Raw genomic sequence first — 14,157 nt, forward strand, 5'->3', positions numbered from 1 at the left:
AGCAACTATCAGCGCAGCTCCAGCCCCGCCTCACCTCGCCGCGTCGGCCGAGTCCGACAATGACGATGATAACCCAAAACCCCCACGCTCACGCCTAATCCTCCACCTGAATAAACAATCTCTCTACTCGGCCGCCGCCACCCACCCCCAACAACGACCAACGACTTACGTCGTCGACGTCGTCCAATGTCTCGTCCCCCACCAACAACACAATGACAACATCCCGCCTCACGCTCGCCTGGATAGCAGCGTACCAGCTGCTCCTCTGGGCAGCAGTCTACTACGGCACGTACCTCTTCGCAACGGGCACCGAGCTCGGGCAGGTGCTCGTCGACGACTGGCTGGCATGGTATCGCTCCTTCGACCCCCTCTGGCGGCATCTCATCAAAGCTGCCGCCGCACTCGCCGTCGTTCCCGTCACGCTTATGTGGCCTAATATCCTCATTGGGAGCAGGTACATTATCGACACTATCAAGTTTGGCGCGGGGCTCGCCAAGCCCAAGGTGGGCGGGCGGGTCGTGTAGCGCTCGTGAGCGCCGCCAAGCTGATGCTGCTTCAATCTGATCGTGAGTGTGTGGCGCCGCGACCCCCGCTCACCACCAGTGTATAGCCTGCAATGTATCCATACTCGCTCGCCTCGCCGGCGCGTGCTGCGTGTGCGATGGGACCTCGGCGTGAGCGGGGCGCCGACGTCGGCGCCCCGCCCCTCGCATCACGTGACATCTGCCGACTTACCACCGCTGCTGACGACGGCGAGCGGCTTACGCGGCATGGCATGCGGTGTTGACGACCCCGACGCACCACGATGTCGGCCGTGGGGCGCACAGCGGCGCTGCAAGCGGCGCGATGTGGGCATGGTCTGACCATGCGCACCCGGAGGAATGTGATCTTGGCGTGGCGTGTGCCGCCAGCTCTCGGATCTCGCTCGTCTAGCTCGCCGGGTTCACGTCAACCGCCTCACCTTCAGCCGCCGAGTCATGGCGGACAAACGCCGGACCGAGCACACGACGACTGTCTTCAGTCGCTCGCTCCTCCGACCGCTCGCCCAGCGGGGCTACTGTATGTCGCCTGTCGCGCCTGCGGCGCCGGCGGCGGCGCCGGCGTGGGCTAGGCCAGCCCGGCACAGACAACACCGCTGATCTTGGCCCGCCCGAGGCCGCTCTACCCCCGCCGTTATCGCCGTGACTAACCCTCTCGAAAGTCGAAGCCCGCGTTCCTTCCTCCCTGAGGTGGGCGAAGACCCCTGAGATGGAGGACGGGAGGAGACATACATGCCTGGCTTCATTCTGAACTGATACTTATCTACGGTGCTACACACTTGATTGTCCTAATCGTTCGGCCTGCTCGCCGCTCGCCCTAGCTGCTGCCCTCCTCGCGGCGCCAGTTGAACTGGTCGATGACGTCCTGGTTGGGCGGGAAGAAGACGTCCATCTGCTGCTCGCGGTAGTCGTCCTGGATGACCTTGATGTTGCCCGAGACGAACTCGTGCGAGTTCTTGTTGGACGGGTACGTGTGCTGTGGCCAGAAGGGCAGGCTGCTGTTGCTGCCCGGCGCAGGGGGGCCCGTGCCGCCGCCTGTGGGCTTGCACTTCTGGTTGGTGCGCTTGCGCTTGGCGGGCGCCTTGCCGTTGGGGTCGAGGTCGTAGGCAAAGTTGATGCTGGGGAGGTTAGGGCGGAGGAACAATCTCAAGTCATATCGACTTACACATAAGACATCATGTTCTGCGACAGCGCGACGTCGGCCGAGCTAAAGCCGCTCGGAAGCAGTCCCGTCGAGTTGGAGTTGCTGAGGCTCGCGGCCTGGGGCGACACGTAGCCGAACCAGAAGAAGACGTCGGTGCCGTGCGACACGCCGAGGATGGGCGCGTCGCCCGGCGTGGGCGCGTTGAAGAGGTACGACCACGTCTTTGACCAGCCGACGGTGTTGGCCGTGCGGAGGAACGCGCGCCGGCGCGACTGGAACGCCGCGTCGCCGAGGATCGACGCCGCCTGCTTCCATGTCGACGGCAGCCCGAACGTGTTGTTGCCTGTGCCGTACGGCGCGCCGAGCGCAGGCACGTCGGGGTACGCCTTGAGCACCTTGTCCACCGCGGGCTGCTGGACCGGCAGCGGGAGGATCGAGCGGATGAGCAGGTTGAGCGTCGCCTCGCCGCTGATCAGCGACGACTGCGGGATGCCGCCGGTGCCTCTGGGCCACACGTCAGCCTGGCCTTTGCCCGTTGTGCCGCCGCTCGCCGACTCACTCGTCGTTCACATTGCCGGTGATGAAGGGGATCTTCTTGAACTTGCCCGCGGCGAGGAGCCTGGTCGCGCGGTCCGGGATCAGGTCGCCGTCAATGCTTGGGCCGAAGATGAACCTGCCGGTGTCAGAAACCCCTGCCGCCGTCCGTGGTGACGGCGCCACTCACGCGCCAATATACTGGATCTGCGACTTGAGCGTTGTGGCAGCTGTCTGGAGCTGGTCGGCGGGCAGCTTCTTGAGGCACTGGAAGCCGGCCTCCTCGGCCGCCGTGAGACCCGAAGGCGGGGTCACGCCTGCCGTGGAGGCATTCGCACAGCCCACGCTCGCCACGAGCTCGTCGTACGGCTTCTGCCACGTCGTCGCGACGGGCCCGTTGGGCAGCGTGCTCTGCGCGCCCGACATCATGATCGCGCCGCGGAACAGGTCGCTGCTCGTGTCGTACATGAGGTTGGCGACGCTGATCGCGCCCGCCGACTGGCCGAACGCGGTCACCTTGCTCGGGTCGCCGCCAAACGCCTTGATGTTGTCGCGCACCCACTCGAGCGCGAGCTTCTGGTCCCGCAGCCCGAGGTTGGCCGCGCCGTGCGCTGCAATCTCCTTGCCGAAGCCCCAGCCGAAGATGCCCAGGCGGTAGTTGAGCGTCACGAGCACCACGGGGCGCTTCTGCTGGATCGCCCAGTTGGGGAAGATGGGGAACGTGTACGTCGCGCCCGTGCCCTCTGTGAACGAGCCGCCGTAGCTGCGCGTGGTGTGAGTAACGAATCGCCCCGCGCCCCGCCCGCGCCAAGCTTACATGTACACGAGGACGGGCAGCCCTGGGCCGCCAGCCGTCGACGCACCAGGCGGCGTCACGACGTTGAGGTACAGGCAGTCCTCGCTGATGCCGGGCGCGCCAAAGGTCAGCGCGTTCACCTTCTGCATGCACGCGTTGGGCAGCGCCGTCGCGTTGACGGGGGATGTCAGCACCGCGGGCTCGGGGTGCGCGAAGCGCAGGTCGCCGACGGCTGGGCGTGTGTCAGCGGGGAAACGAGCGGGCGAGCGACGTCGGCTGCGGTGGTGGTGGGAGCGGCACCGGTGCCCAGTGCCACGGCCAACGCTGCCGTCACTGGCACCGGCGACAGCGGCCGCGCCACCACCACCACCCTCGGCCCACTCACGCGGCTTGGCGAACGGGATCCCAAAGTAATTGTCCACGCCAGCGTTCTGGAATCCGACAATCTGGACGTCGGCGCCGCCCTGCTGGATGGTCGCGGTGACCGGGTAAGCCTGCGGGCGGGGGAGGGGGTTGGCAGCCGCCGCGAGCGCGGCGGTCGCGGCGAGGAGCGCAGCGAAGCGCATGTCGGAGGTGGTAGTGGTGGGGTGAGCGAGGCGCATGCAACTGCAGCATGCATGTCGCCCCTTTTATTCGCCTGCCTGCCTGGCGCAGGACCAGCTCGGGCAGTGCCCAGTGCCCAGTGCCCACACACACCCACACAAGAGACGAGAAGTGACGTTGAGGCGGCGCCGCGAGGCGGAAAATCCAGCAGTCAGGTCAGTCCAAAAACAGGGTTTGGCACACTAGCCAAGTCTCCGGTGACCAGATCCTGGCGAGCGAGCAGGCACATGACCGCGTAGGACCTGTACACAGCAGCCAGCCAGCCAGCCAGCCAGCATCAGCAGCAGCCGAGGGAGACTGGATGGATGCAGATGCTAGAGCGGATGAAGCATGCTGCAGACTTGGCCCTGTGGCGGCGCGGTGCCCCGGCGCGGCGCATCTGCGGGTCAACGTCGCTGCCTCCCTGCTGCCTGATTGTGCTGCTCCAGTGCGCTAGCTTAGCCGAATGGGGGAGCCGGGTGGGGGTCGGTAAACCTTGGCATTCATGTTGAATGCGTGCATGCACAGGTGCCGCCGGAGTTGTCGAGACGTCGTCTGACAACTATGGCCCTCGCAGTGTCTTGGATCGCTTGATGCCTCGACGTCGTCGCTGGATGGAGAGAAGACGAGGCGGCAAGGAAGGTTGTGCCTGCTTCCTGCCTCGGCGGCGAGGACCGTTTGTGCCTTGACATTAATTGAGACACTTGGCAGCTGCCGCCATCCAGCCAGCCAGCCAGCCAGTCAGCCTCTGTTCGGCCTCGCCCCGCCCACCCCTTTCCTCTCGCTTTGGCATCTCGCACGCACGCGGCTCATATCTGACCTCCACACAGGACAGAAGATGCTCCGCTCCGCAGACGCCCCGTAGATGTGTGTTGATAGCGCGCTCGCTGGCGCAGATGGCGCGCGGAATAACTTCATAGCCGACTTAGATTGCTCCTGGCGGGCGGGCGGTGGCTCGGGCGTGCATGTTGTGGCTGACGCCAACGCGGCGACAATGCTTCAAGACTGATGCCCCACCGCCGACTGGGGGAGGTTAGATGCGCACTGCACACACACTCTCTATCTTTCTTTGAACGTACGCTGGACCCGACTGTGCTCGCTGCTCGCCATCAGACTCGTTGCCGACCAAGGCGAGCGCAGTGCCCCACCACCCACCACAATCTATTTCTGACGTCACCGCTGCTAATTGTGTCAAAGTCGTCCTCCTCACTTGTCTCCAGTCTCTCACTTGTCACTCACCCCCCCCACCCCCGCCATGCCAGACGAGACCGAGCCCCTCCTCCGCGCGGCCAATGTCGACGGCAACGACGACGACGATGATCGCTCCGAGACGCAGAAGAAGGTCGGCGAGCTGCTCGAGGCAAAGTCGACGCACCGTTTTCTGCTCATGCTGGTGTGTTTCCCTCCGGCCAAACTGACCCCAGATCGCCATCGACGCCATCTTCGTGCTCATCGACCTAGGCTATGGTGGGTGCTCCAGCTCATCACCGTCATCACCCGCTCACCTCACGCCCAGTCATCCTCAACCCGCCGTGCGAGGGCGAAGCCAAGCCCCCGCCCATCCTCGAGTGGCTCTCGCAGGCGTCCCTCGCCATCGACCTGCTCTTCCTCCTCGAGCTCCCGCTCGAGATGTACGCCTTTGGTCCGCGGTTCTTCGGTCTGAGCCTGCAGAAGCGGCCTGCGCCTCGTAAGCCCGCACCCTCCCTCTCTCCCTGCCTCCCACGCCCTAACCCACCCCCGCAGACTTCGTCCTGCACATCTTCGACGCGCTAGTCATCATCGGCACGGTGATCCTCGAGATCGTGCTCAGCGGACAGGAGCGCGAGCTCGCGGGCCTGCTCGTCGTCCTGCGTCTCTGGCGCATAGTCAAACTCGTACGCAAGGGCGCGCCGGAAGTCATCTCACATATCAACCAGGTCGGCGGCGTCGCGACCGGCGTCGGCGAGTGGGACGAGTCGGCCGTCACGGCCGTCGCCAAGTCGCGCGCGCGCATCGCCGAGCTCGAGGCGGAGAATAAGAACCTCAAGACGCTGCTGGGAATGTCGCTTGACGACGAGGTCGCCGAGGACGGCGGGCGGGCGCAGGTGAGTTGGCCCAGTGGAAAGAGTCAGCTCACGCCAGCGCGCCATCTCGCCCCCGCGCGCGAGCGACGTTGACTAGGAGTTGGTACCGGTAGCCCGTAACGACGTGCATGGCCTCGTACACACCATACGATGCAGTCTGTACTCAGCAGATGGTACTGTTGGGTCGTATCGAGGCTGTCGCCTCCACACTACCCCACCTACCCCGCAGGGCACGACTGACATGTCTCACAACTCGTCATAACCAACCCCGCCGCCCACCCAGCACCTCGCTCCCCGGACTCGACCCGCTAGCACAGTTGTTAAAACGCATGTATTTCGCAAATACAGGCGGCTGGCGTTCGAGCCCCGGCACCAACCAAAACTCATCGACCTCCGCCAAACACGGCTGCACCCGCACGGCGCGGGTGGCTGCCCAGTAGGATAACCCTCTGGAGCGCATGGCGGCGGAGTTGACGTCGGGCCGGGCGGCCCCCACCCTCCATGCAAGAGAGAGGGGGCGGGGGAGCGAGGCACATCTTTTGCATGTGCTGGTGTGGTGCTTGACCTGAGTTGTGGATGTGTCTCCTCAGGCAGTGTACAGCCAGACACCTGACGAGTTGGCTCCAGCACAGGGCATGCCCTTCCGTCGCGTCGCACATCGTCGCCCGCCGGCGCCTGCCCCGCCGCACCCCGCGTACAGAAATAATGCACATGCGGATATCTAACAAGACCACAAAACATAACTATGCCCGCGAGCCCTTCTTCTTGTTGGTAAGCGACACGCGCTGGCCCTTCTGGCCCTTGCGCTGCGCCGCCTGCCCAATGGGCACGTAGCTGAACGGATCGGGGCCGCCGTTCTTCTTGACGTCGCCGCCGGCGCGCCTCGACCGGAACTCCTCGCCAAGCTTCTGCACCTGCTGCTTCTTCTTGGGCGCCTTCTTTGGCCGGTCGCCAATAAGCTCGTCCAGGTCCATGGCCTCGTCCTCGCGGTCCTCGTCGCGCGAGCGCTTCGTGTTCTTGTTGAACTTGAGGTTGCCGCGCGCGTCGCGTGTGGCGCCGTCCGTGCCCTGCATCGCTGACAAGAACGCGTTGCCAGCACCCGCAGCACGGTCGGAAGCCATGTGGTCGTCGCCGTCGTCCTCATCGCCAGACTCCTCGATGACAATCTTGCCACTCCTGTCCGTCTTGAAGTGTGCAGCGTCCTGTCCAGGCTTGCGCTTGCGTGCAGCCGCAGCAGGGTCGGCACGCGTGATGCCGCCGGCAATGGAGCGCGAGAGCAGGTCCATCGGCTCGTCACCGTCGTGGCGAATGTAAGCGGCAGCCTCGGCCGCGGCCTGGGCCTTGCGCTGGCGCTTGGACAGCGGCTTGACAGCGCGCTCCTCCTCATTGTCGGATCCGAGGTCCGAGTCCGAGTTGTAGAGAATGTCGTCAAAGGCGTTGCCCGACGAAGTCTTGGGCTTGTCCTCGCCGTCCGACTCGTCGGCGTTGGCCTTTTTCCTCTTGGCACGCTCCTTCCTGCGGCGAATGTTGTCAAGGACCTTGCGCTCGCCGCCCTCGGGTGCGTGGCGGTAGACAGTGTCAAAGCCAAACTTGCGGATCATGCGCTCAAAGATGTGCACCGTCTTGGACTTGAAGTGGTTCTTGTGGTCGTGAACCCAACCAAGGAGGGCAGGGACGAGGGTGTTGAGGTGGGGCTCAACGGTCTCGACGGGCAGGGCAACAACGGCGACCTTGATGAAGCCAAGAGCCGACTTGACAATCTCGCGGTTCTTGGATCCGACAAAGACGACAATAGTGGCAACCAACTCCGAGATGAGCTCATTGGACACATCGTCCTTAAACTCGAACAGCAGACGCGAGAGGGCGTTGATGCTGGCACTAATCATGTGGGGCGTGGTGCCGGTCAGACCAGCGGCGACCATGGTGATGTACTCCTGGACGTTGGCCTCGACCGTGTCTGTGGTGTCAGTTGGGAACATCGAGAAAGGATCCGTCAACTCACTCTCGGCCATCTCCTCGTTGTCCTCGTCGTCGTCGACGGGCACAGACTGCTTGACCTCACCGCCCTGGGCCATCTTGTGGCCCATGACAACGAGCAGGTCAAAGCCAGCGTCACGCGCCTTCTCGTTGACCTCTTTTGTTCCGAGAGTGGCCTCGGAGAGGATCTCAGGAATGAGGTGCAGGCGGTCCTTGGGGATGACGTCCACGAGGGTGGCAAGGAGCTGGAGACGGTCACGCTGAGCACCGGGGCCGACGCCGGCAGCGACCTCGTTGAGGCGCTCGACAAAGCCCTCGAGGTTGTCGCCCGATGCCGCGGGGCCGAGCTTGCCGGCCTCGAGCAGGCGCTTGAGGACACGGTAGCTCTTCTTCTGCACGGTCGCGTCGATGTGCTCGAGCAGTTCCTTGTTCGAGACGGCGGCGAAGAGCGCGCTCGACTGGGCGGCAGGCAGGTGGGGGACAAAGATGATGAGAAGGTCAAGCATAGTGTGCGAGATGGGCGAGGCGCCCTCAGCGGGGGTAGTCGTGGTGTGGAGGTTGGCCGAGAGGTGCGACGCGACAGTGTTGTACGTCTCGACAATGTCCTCATCGGACATGATGCTGACCCAGGTGCCGATGACCTCGCCGACCATGCCGCGCTGCTCACGAGCGAGCTTGCTGAACACGTTGAGGAGAACCGAGACCATGTCCTTGGCGAGGCCCTTGAGGACCTCGATGTTGGCGGCGGCCGCGGCCTGGTCGATACCAAACTGCTTGCGGAGCTCGGCGGGGTCGGTCGTCGAAGCGGCGAGCTGCTGCGTCGACTTGACGACCTGGGAGAGCGAGCGGAGGAGAGGGGAGAGGAGCAGGGGCTGGGTGTAGAGGAGGTTGGTGATGAGGCTGAGGAAGGGGGTGGTAAGGCCCTGTGCGGGTTAGCATTCGCCTGAGGGTCAGCAACCCACCTCCTTCAAGTCGCGCGGCATCTCGCAGAAGCCAGGGAGACAGTCCCAGATCTGGCCGACGATAACCTCCCAGATCTTGGCCTCGGCGGCCTTCTCGGCGTCCTCGGCCGCGACCTTGCGCTCGAAGATGCGCTCCGAGAGGGGGCGGAAGTAGTCGGCGAAGAAGGCGAGCGAGTCGTTGGTCGTGCGTGAGCGGATGAGGGGGAGGAGGTGAGCGCGGCCGGGCTGGGGGGTGCGGCCGGAGCTGCTTGTCAGTTACATCTCCGTCATAATGATAACTCACGCATCAGGCTCAATGTTGAGGGGAAGAGCACGGAGAACGCCCTCAACACCGATAACCTCAATGGCCATGCCGACGACCTCGTCGACCTTGTCCTTGGCCTCGAAGCCCTTCTGGACACGGAGGTCTCCGACCTCGGTGATGAGGGGGAGGAGGAGCTCCTCGGCAGCGGTGGGCGCGGTACCGGTGGCGTCAATCTGGGGCTCGCCTGGCGTGACACGGAGGCGGAGGCGCGAGACGAGGGCGGTGAGGATGGTGAAGAGGTAGGGCATGCGGAGCGCGTGGGCATCGAGCGCGTCAGTGACGGCGGCGAGCACACGGGTGAGGAATGGCGTCTTCTGCTTTTTCCTTGCGCCGGGCGCGTGGCTCCCGTGGCGGAGGTAGGCGATGGTCGCGATGATCGCGTCGTCCGAGACACAGAAGCGGATGAGGCCGTTCGAGATGGCGTCCGCGGCGGCGTCGAGCACGGCCTTGGGCGCCGACGGGGCGAGGAGGAGGTCGTTGAAGAGCAGGTTGAACACCTTGGGCAGGTATGCCGGGACGTTGGCCGGGTCCTGGAGGCTCATCTTGATGAGCGTGTTGGACACGGCGGACAGATACGCCGGGATGTCGGCGCTGCCAATCTCGGGCGGCGACGCGAGGAGGCTGTTGGCGATAGTGGGCAGGTTGGTCATGATCGCCGGCTGGGCCGAGACCGAGTCGGCCGGCGGAGGGGAGAGCAGGTGCGCGAGGAGCGAGTAGACCTGGGTCGTGAGGTGTGCGAGCGGGGGCAGCGAGAGGAGCTGCGAGCAGAGCTGGGAGAGCTGCTCGTCTCCCCAGACGGCGACCCAGCCGCGCAGGCCCTGTACGACCCAGATGGCCTTCTTGCCCTCTGCATCCTCGGCGTCGGCAAAGCGCGCCTTCTTGCCCTTCTGCTTGCTGCTTCCGCCGGCAAGCTCCTCCTCGAGGGCGGCAGTGACCCAGTCGCGCGCGCGCGGGAGGTAAGGGTGCGCGCCGGGCGTGAGGCGCGGGGGCACAGGCGTAGTGAGCACCTTGCGCACGCCTTCCTGCGCGACATGGCGCACCTTGGGCCGCGGGTCGAGGTTGAGCTCGAGGAGGTAGTTCCAGCTGCGCTTGAGCAGCGGGGACGACGTGAGGACGGACGGCTTGGTCGACGCCGCGAGGAGCAGGCTGGTCGTCACCTGCACCAGGGAGCGGAGGGCAGGCGGGTGCGCGAGCGCCGTGTCGTACAGGCTTAGCAGGGGCTCGAGGGTCGCCGACAGCTTGGAGAGCACGACGGAGACCGGCGTCTCGGGCACGACGATCGCGAGGAGGTACAGAACGGCGGGGAGGAGCGCGCCGGCACTCATGTTCTCGCTCTCGGCGACCTCCTCGCCGCTCTCGCCCTCGGCAATGTCGTCGGAGCATGCCTTCTCGAGTACTTGCAGCAAGGCGGAAAAGTAGGCCGTGGCAGAGTACGGCAGGGCGGCGTTGGGCAGCGACGCGCCGATCGACGCCTCGACCGCGAGGAGCAGCTGCGCAGGCTTGGCCTGGTGCGCTTGGCCCGAGGCCGAGAGCCGGCGGACGTTGGCGAGCTGGGTCCCGAACGCCGCTGGCGTTGCTGGTGTCGCCATTTTGTGGTGTGGGTTGGTGTGGTTGTTGCTTGAAGCTGGATCGCGCACCTGCATCTGCATATCTGCATCGGCTTCGACTGTGGTGCGACTTTCAAAATCTCGACGTCAAGTCACGTGAGTCGCCACTCCACGTGGTGCACGTGGCAACCACCGTAGACCCTGGCCATCATCGGAGGAGATCGAGGAGAGATATCTGCATGCAAGCTGAGCGCCTGCCTCTAGCCCCCGCTTTGGTAAAACTGTAGCAAGACTGCATTCAAAGTTCAACATCTGACAACACGTCGGTACACTCTCTAAATCTTCGACCTGGCAGCGGCGGCGTTCTCGTACAGCTCGTCAATCTCCTTCTTGAAGAAGTCGGCGGCAACGTTGCGCTTGATCTTCATGGTGGGAGTCATGAGGCTGGCGTCGAATGGATGAACAGTGGCGTGGACACCCTTGATCCGCTCATAGCCATTGAGCTTGGCGCCCTGGGCAGCACCCTCGAACCAGGCAAGGAGGGCCTCCTTGACCTTGGGCTCCTGGAGCGCCGCGTCGAGCTTGTCGGTCTCGTTGGGCGTGATGCTCGTGCCGAGGATCTTGTTGACAAAGGCGGCGCCGGGAACAGGGTCAATGACCGTGATGGCGACCAGCGAGTCGCGGAGGGAGTCGGCGTGGACAAGGATCGAGACAAACATGGGGTTGAGGAGGTAGACACCCTCAACACGCTCAAGGGCAACGTATTCACCCTGCGAGAGCTTAACAACGTTCTTGATGCGGTCAATGATCTTGACGCGGCCGGCCGAGTCGATCTCGGCGACGTCGCCAGTGTAGAACCATCCGTCGGCGTCGAGGGCCTTCTTGGTGTTGTCGGGGTCGTTGAGGTAGCCCTTGAAGACGTTGGGGCCGCGGATGAGGAGCTCACCACGGGGGTTGGGCGAGTCGGCGTGGGTGTACTGTGTGTGTCAGTTGCTGCGCCAGAGCCACCTGCTCAACTCACAGCCATCTCGGTGACGTCGCGGAGCTTGACCTCGAAGCTGGGGCCGACAAAGCCGGTGGTGCCAACGGATCCGACGTCCCAAGGAACGCAGCGGGTGGTCGACGCGCAGGTCTCGGTCAGACCGTACTAGAAACGTTAGCAAATGCTTGGCTCGTTATCACTCACGCCCTCGGCAAAGTCACAGCAGAAGGCGACCTTGAGGAGCTCGAGAACCTCGGGCGAGATGGGGGCCGAGCCGGTGACGAGCGACTGGACCTCGCCACCGACGAGGGCACGGATCTTGTTGAAGACGAGGCGGTCCCAGAGGGGGTGGGTGACGCTGCCGGTCTCGCGCCAGTTGCGGAGCTTGTCGTCGACAGCACGGCGGAGAAGAGCACCCTTGACGCCAGGAGCCTGCATCTGGAGCTTGATAGCCGCGTAGATCCTGGGGTGGGCGGGTTAGCTTGCAGGCACACTTCGCAAGCTCTTCCTCCACTCACTTGTTCCAGACACGGGGGACACCAGCGAAGAGGTTGGGCTTGAAGATCTGAGCGTCCTCGAGGAGACGGGTAACGTCGCCAGTGGAGAAGCAGGCGATACCGTTGGCGCGGAGGAGGATGAAGTGAATGATACGCTCGTAGATGTGGGCGAGGGGGAGGAACGAGAAGTGCTTGAATCCAGGCTTCATGGCGGCGACGGGCGCACCGTAGCAGTTGGAGATGGTAGCGCTGACCATGTTCCAGTTGGTGAGGACCACACCCTTGGGGTTGCCGGTCGTGCCCGAGGTGTACGAGATGGTCATGATGCGGTTCTTGTCAATCTCGGCCTCCTCGGGGCCGGGGTTGGGGCCGGGAGGGGTGTAGATGCCAGGCGAGTTTCCCCACTCCTCAAACTCCTCGAGGTCGAGGAGGAGGACGCCGACCTCGGAGGCCCACTGGCCAAAGAGGTCACGCTCGGCCTGCGAGATCTTGTCCATCGACACGAGGACGCGGAGCGTGGGGCACTTGGGCGCGAGGCGGAGCACGTCCTGGATGTGGTTGGACGACGCGAAGATGACGGGGAGGGGAGTGAAGTTGGTGCTGCGCGGTGTGTCAGTTGCTGCTGCGTGCGTGCCCCACAACCTCGCTCCACTTACATGTACTCGGCGGTGTCGGGGCCGAGGGTCTCGTACAAGCTCACGCCAACGAGGCCGTATGCGTGGCATGCAAAGTCGATGACCTGCCACTCCTCGCGGTTGATACTCCAGATGCCGACACCCCAGCCGCGGCGAGCGCCAGCCTTGAGGCGGGATCCCCAGACGGGGACGCCGGGCTGCGAGATCTCCTTGGGCGTGGGCTCGGGGTCGGCGACGTCGGCGCCGGCGTCGCCGCGGGCCTCGACACGGCGGTCCTTGAGGCGGCCGAGACGCTCGAGCGCGAGCAGACCAGAGCCGACGGCATCACGGCGCTTGCGCACCTGGGCGTAGGTCGTGTCGGCCGTCTTGTGCGACCAGCCGAGCGGCTCGCCGGCCTTGGCGGGCGGCGTGCGCAGGCGGCGACGGTAGAGCGTCTGGTTGGGCTGGGCGTGGCGTTCACAGCTGTGTTGTGTGAGCTGGGTGCGCTGGCAGTTGAAGCCTTGCGGCGGCGGCGCGGCGGGAAGCAAAAGTCTTGGCCGCCGGCTCCACGACTTACCGTCCTCGAAGATCTGGTAGACTGTGCCGGGCACATTCTCGAGAATGTCCTTCTTGAAGATGGCTGCGGGTTAGCTTGAGCCCATGGGCGTGTATTCACCATTCTGGTAGGCGCCTAGAGGTGTGTTAGCTGCATGCTGCGCTGCCAAGGCTGGGGGGTACTCACTGCTAGTGTTGAAGGCCTGGGTGCCGGGAACGGGCTGGGAAAGTTAGCCGCGGCGTCGTGATTTGTGCATTTGGATGGAGGGTTACGCACCGAGCTCTGGTCCGCGAGGTCGAGGGTTGGGGGGTAGGGGTAGACCTTTGTCTGAAGAGGCGGCATGATGGAGAAGTGGATGTGTGTGTGAGAGAGTGAAGGATGAGAGATGTCAACGACTTTGTTGGATGCGCCGGCTACAGTGGTGTGGTGGTGCACTTTTCGGCAACACTGTCCACCGTGGCAGGGCTACGACGCGCGCAGTGTGGTGGCCGCCCTGCTCAGCCCACGGCTCTGCAGCGTGTGGGTGGGCTTGCTTTGCTAGCTGAGCACGGTTACGACGACAGGCTTCTCTACCCGGTACGGTACATGCATTGACATTGAACAGCGGTCACAGTGGAGCGCGTGGGCGGGGAGAGCCAAGGGAAATGACGAGGGTCTCCCTGTCGTGCCGGGTTAAAGGCTTTACCGGCACGCCAGCCAGCAGCCAGCAGTCGCCGTGATTTACGGAGGCCGAATGGGGCCCGTGACGAGATCAGTTCTGACAAGCAATGACCGACGGGCGACACAGAGAGGGCAATGTAAAGATTGTATATTGTACATGCATGACAATAACGACAGTCGCGATGAGTCACGTACATAGACGCGTAGACAGCGTAGACAACGATCATGAGTCCATGCCCATGCCGCGGAGAAAAACGATGAGGCTATCCAACTTTGATAACGACTTAGCGTGAAGTGAGCGACTACCCACCCACCGACCGACATCATGTGGCCATCGGATCAGCCCGCCGCCGGTTAGATCACAACAGTCCTCGTCGACACCAAGCACACATTGTAATCA

General features: G+C 64.1%; 5 protein-coding genes across 7 annotated transcripts; 2 read left to right on the forward strand and 3 right to left on the reverse strand.

Moving 5' to 3' along the window:
* Window positions 1-212: 212 nt before the first annotated feature.
* On the forward strand, window positions 213-524 carry LOC62_01G001570 (uncharacterized protein; the record flags this gene model as incomplete). The annotated part of the gene is made up of 1 exon (XM_062768064.1): window positions 213-524. The coding sequence occupies one exon, from the start codon at window positions 213-215 to the stop codon at window positions 522-524; it is 312 nt and encodes a 103-aa protein (XP_062624048.1).
* Window positions 525-1,356: 832 nt separating this feature from the next.
* On the reverse strand, window positions 1,357-3,615 carry LIP2 (Lipase 2; the record flags this gene model as incomplete). Its single annotated transcript, XM_062768065.1, has 6 exons — window positions 1,357-1,657; window positions 1,705-2,187; window positions 2,243-2,356; window positions 2,408-2,980; window positions 3,035-3,245; window positions 3,399-3,615. The coding sequence occupies 6 exons, from the start codon at window positions 3,613-3,615 to the stop codon at window positions 1,357-1,359; spliced, it is 1,899 nt and encodes a 632-aa protein (XP_062624049.1).
* A 1,228-nt stretch (window positions 3,616-4,843) lies between these two features.
* Window positions 4,844-5,799, forward strand: hvcn1_1 (Voltage-gated hydrogen channel 1). 2 transcript variants are annotated; one of them, XM_062768066.1, is made up of 6 exons: window positions 4,844-4,988; window positions 5,020-5,062; window positions 5,112-5,282; window positions 5,339-5,469; window positions 5,512-5,679; window positions 5,717-5,799. In XM_062768066.1, the coding sequence occupies exons 1-6, from the start codon at window positions 4,851-4,853 to the stop codon at window positions 5,753-5,755; spliced, it is 690 nt and encodes a 229-aa protein (XP_062624051.1). In that variant the 5' UTR covers window positions 4,844-4,850; the 3' UTR covers window positions 5,756-5,799. The 2 variants fall into 2 exon arrangements, with proteins under 2 accessions (XP_062624051.1, XP_062624050.1); XM_062768067.1 differs by having other exon boundaries at window positions 5,339-5,679.
* Window positions 5,800-6,274: 475 nt separating this feature from the next.
* On the reverse strand, window positions 6,275-10,519 carry RRP12 (Ribosomal RNA-processing protein 12). Its single transcript, XM_062768068.1, has 4 exons — window positions 8,881-10,519; window positions 8,598-8,841; window positions 7,661-8,558; window positions 6,275-7,615 (listed from the first exon to the last, which is right to left on the reverse strand). The coding sequence occupies exons 1-4, from the start codon at window positions 10,488-10,490 to the stop codon at window positions 6,402-6,404; spliced, it is 3,966 nt and encodes a 1,321-aa protein (XP_062624052.1). The 5' UTR covers window positions 10,491-10,519; the 3' UTR covers window positions 6,275-6,401.
* A 200-nt stretch (window positions 10,520-10,719) lies between these two features.
* LACS7_2 (Long chain acyl-CoA synthetase 7, peroxisomal) lies at window positions 10,720-13,621 on the reverse strand. Of its 2 annotated transcripts, XM_062768069.1 has the most exons (9): window positions 13,374-13,621; window positions 13,284-13,317; window positions 13,218-13,232; window positions 13,119-13,181; window positions 12,584-13,061; window positions 11,949-12,527; window positions 11,635-11,893; window positions 11,470-11,595; window positions 10,720-11,425 (listed from the first exon to the last, which is right to left on the reverse strand). In XM_062768069.1, the coding sequence occupies exons 1-9, from the start codon at window positions 13,437-13,439 to the stop codon at window positions 10,784-10,786; spliced, it is 2,262 nt and encodes a 753-aa protein (XP_062624053.1). In that variant the 5' UTR covers window positions 13,440-13,621; the 3' UTR covers window positions 10,720-10,783. The 2 variants fall into 2 exon arrangements, with proteins under 2 accessions (XP_062624053.1, XP_062624054.1); XM_062768070.1 differs by having other exon boundaries at window positions 12,584-13,181.
* Between the last annotated feature and the right edge of the window lie 536 nt (window positions 13,622-14,157).

This window comes from Vanrija pseudolonga, chromosome 1 (genome assembly GCF_020906515.1).
Source record: "Vanrija pseudolonga chromosome 1, complete sequence".
Lineage (NCBI taxonomy): Eukaryota > Fungi > Basidiomycota > Tremellomycetes > Trichosporonales > Trichosporonaceae > Vanrija > Vanrija pseudolonga.

What these genes read in the sequence shown, in the direction of transcription:
- hvcn1_1 (XM_062768067.1), top strand. Translation starts at nt 4,851, where the DNA reads ATGCCAGACGAGACCGAGCCCCTCCTCCGCGCGGCCAATGTCGACGGC. An exon ending in GCTCATCGACCTAGGCTATG is followed by an intron (nt 5,063 to 5,111) that starts GTGGGTGCTCCA and finishes CCTCACGCCCAG; the next exon opens with TCATCCTCAACCCGCCGTGC. An exon ending in GCAGAAGCGGCCTGCGCCTC is followed by an intron (nt 5,283 to 5,338) that starts GTAAGCCCGCAC and finishes CCACCCCCGCAG; the next exon opens with ACTTCGTCCTGCACATCTTC.
- RRP12 (XM_062768068.1), bottom strand. Translation starts at nt 10,490, where the DNA reads ATGGCGACACCAGCAACGCCAGCGGCGTTCGGGACCCAGCTCGCCAAC. An exon ending in TGCCGCGCGACTTGAAGGAG is followed by an intron (nt 8,559 to 8,597) that starts GTGGGTTGCTGA and finishes TAACCCGCACAG; the next exon opens with GGCCTTACCACCCCCTTCCT. An exon ending in CAACGAGGAGATGGCCGAGA is followed by an intron (nt 7,616 to 7,660) that starts GTGAGTTGACGG and finishes CTGACACCACAG; the next exon opens with ACACGGTCGAGGCCAACGTC.
- LACS7_2 (XM_062768070.1), bottom strand. Translation starts at nt 13,439, where the DNA reads ATGCCGCCTCTTCAGACAAAGGTCTACCCCTACCCCCCAACCCTCGAC. An exon ending in ACCTCGCGGACCAGAGCTCG is followed by an intron (nt 13,318 to 13,373) that starts GTGCGTAACCCT and finishes TAACTTTCCCAG; the next exon opens with CCCGTTCCCGGCACCCAGGC. An exon ending in CCCGACACCGCCGAGTACAT is followed by an intron (nt 12,528 to 12,583) that starts GTAAGTGGAGCG and finishes CACACCGCGCAG; the next exon opens with CACCAACTTCACTCCCCTCC.